This window comes from Trypanosoma grayi (assembly GCF_000691245.1).
Source record: "Trypanosoma grayi strain ANR4 Tgr_950_V1, whole genome shotgun sequence".
Classification (NCBI taxonomy): Eukaryota; Euglenozoa; class Kinetoplastea; order Trypanosomatida; family Trypanosomatidae; genus Trypanosoma; species Trypanosoma grayi.
The window spans coordinates 1-1422 of record NW_008826569.1 but is presented as its reverse complement, the minus strand read 5'-3'; the positions used below and the strand labels follow the sequence as shown (position 1 = coordinate 1422).

General features: G+C 56.6%; 1 protein-coding gene across 1 annotated transcript; it reads right to left on the bottom strand.

Annotated features, from left to right (window-relative positions):
* DQ04_09501000 (putative phosphoribosylpyrophosphate synthetase) lies at positions 1–1155 on the bottom strand (the record flags this gene model as incomplete). Its single annotated transcript, XM_009315953.1, has 1 exon — positions 1–1155. One exon carries the CDS (start codon positions 1153–1155, stop codon positions 1–3), a length of 1155 nt encoding a protein of 384 aa, XP_009314228.1.
* Between the last annotated feature and the right edge of the window lie 267 nt (positions 1156–1422).

The following is a 1422-nucleotide window of genomic DNA, read 5'->3' as shown; positions in this document are numbered from 1 at the left end:
CTACTTTGCAAACAAGGATGACAACGACGCCTCGTGGTGGAGGCTGTAGATCGCCTGCACAAGAAGCGGCGCTATCGTGAGAACAGTCAGCTTGCTGCACCTCTGGGAGTTGACGTGCTGGGCGATGGAGTCGGACACAACGAGCTCACTCAGCGCATCGCACTTCGATATGCGCTCGCACGCCGGGTCGGTCAGGATGCCGTGGCTCGCGCACGCCACCAGCCTCACAGCGCCCATCTCCTTCAGCAGGTCGCATGCCTTGCAGAGCGTGCCAGCGGTGTCAACCATGTCGTCCACGATGATGCAGGTGTATCCCTCGACGTTGCCAACGGTCTGCATGGAGTCCACCCTGCCCGCCGCCACGCGCCGCTTCAGAATTGTCACGATGTGGCTCGCGCCGATACGGTCGGCGAGAACGTTGGCGCGCTCCACACCGCCGGCGTCTGGCGACACCACAACCGTCTTGCTCCTATCAAACCATGGCTGCCGCATGATATACGCGGCAAGCTCGGGGAACATGAGGAGGTTGTCGACTGGCATATTGCGGAAGAAGCCCTGCAACTGGCCACAGTGCAGATCGAGGGTTACCACGCGATCAACACCCATGCACTGGATTAGCTGTGCCACCGCCGATGCGGAAATGGGCACGCGCGGCTCCGTCTTTCTGTCCTGCCGGCTATAGGCAAAATATGGGATAATGGCGGTGATGCGCCTGGCTGAGGATAGCTTCAATGTATGTACCAGCAGCAACAGCTCCATCATGGCAGTGTTGAGATCCGTCTGCTCATTACCGGCTGTGGGTTGGATGATAAAACAGTCGTCTCCACGAACGNGCTCCATCATGGCAGTGTTGAGATCCGTCTGCTCATTACCGGCTGTGGGTTGGATGATAAAACAGTCGTCTCCACGAACGTCATCCAGCACCTTGATGTTCAGCTCGCCATTCGCGAAGCGCTTGATCTCCGTGCGGCACAATGGGATGTTCAGGTATTTCGACACACTCTCAGACAAGGCAGCGTTGGCCGTCCCAGAGATGATGCGGATGCGGTAGGAGGTTTCCACTTTTGGCTTGCTGTGTTCCCGGTAGAAGAATGTCTCACCCGCCGCCACTTTTTGTCCCTTGGGTGGCGTGCAATCTTTTGAGCTTACTTGCATTGGTGAAGCGTCAGTAGCGGGGTGGCCCTACTGCACGTGGTCTCACTTCTTTTTCTGAAGATCTCTCTCCGGGTGTCTATGTGCACGTGCACAGCACCACAGGCAACAGTGAAGGGGGAGGCGCAAGAGACATGTACACGGTGGCCAAAAAAACAAGCAACCAGAAATTGCACAAACGAAACTGGAACAACAGCACAAAAAAATTTCATGTCTCAAAGGAGTGGAACAAAACCTACAGTACCGTCACCTGTGGCGGGTTGGGGGGGG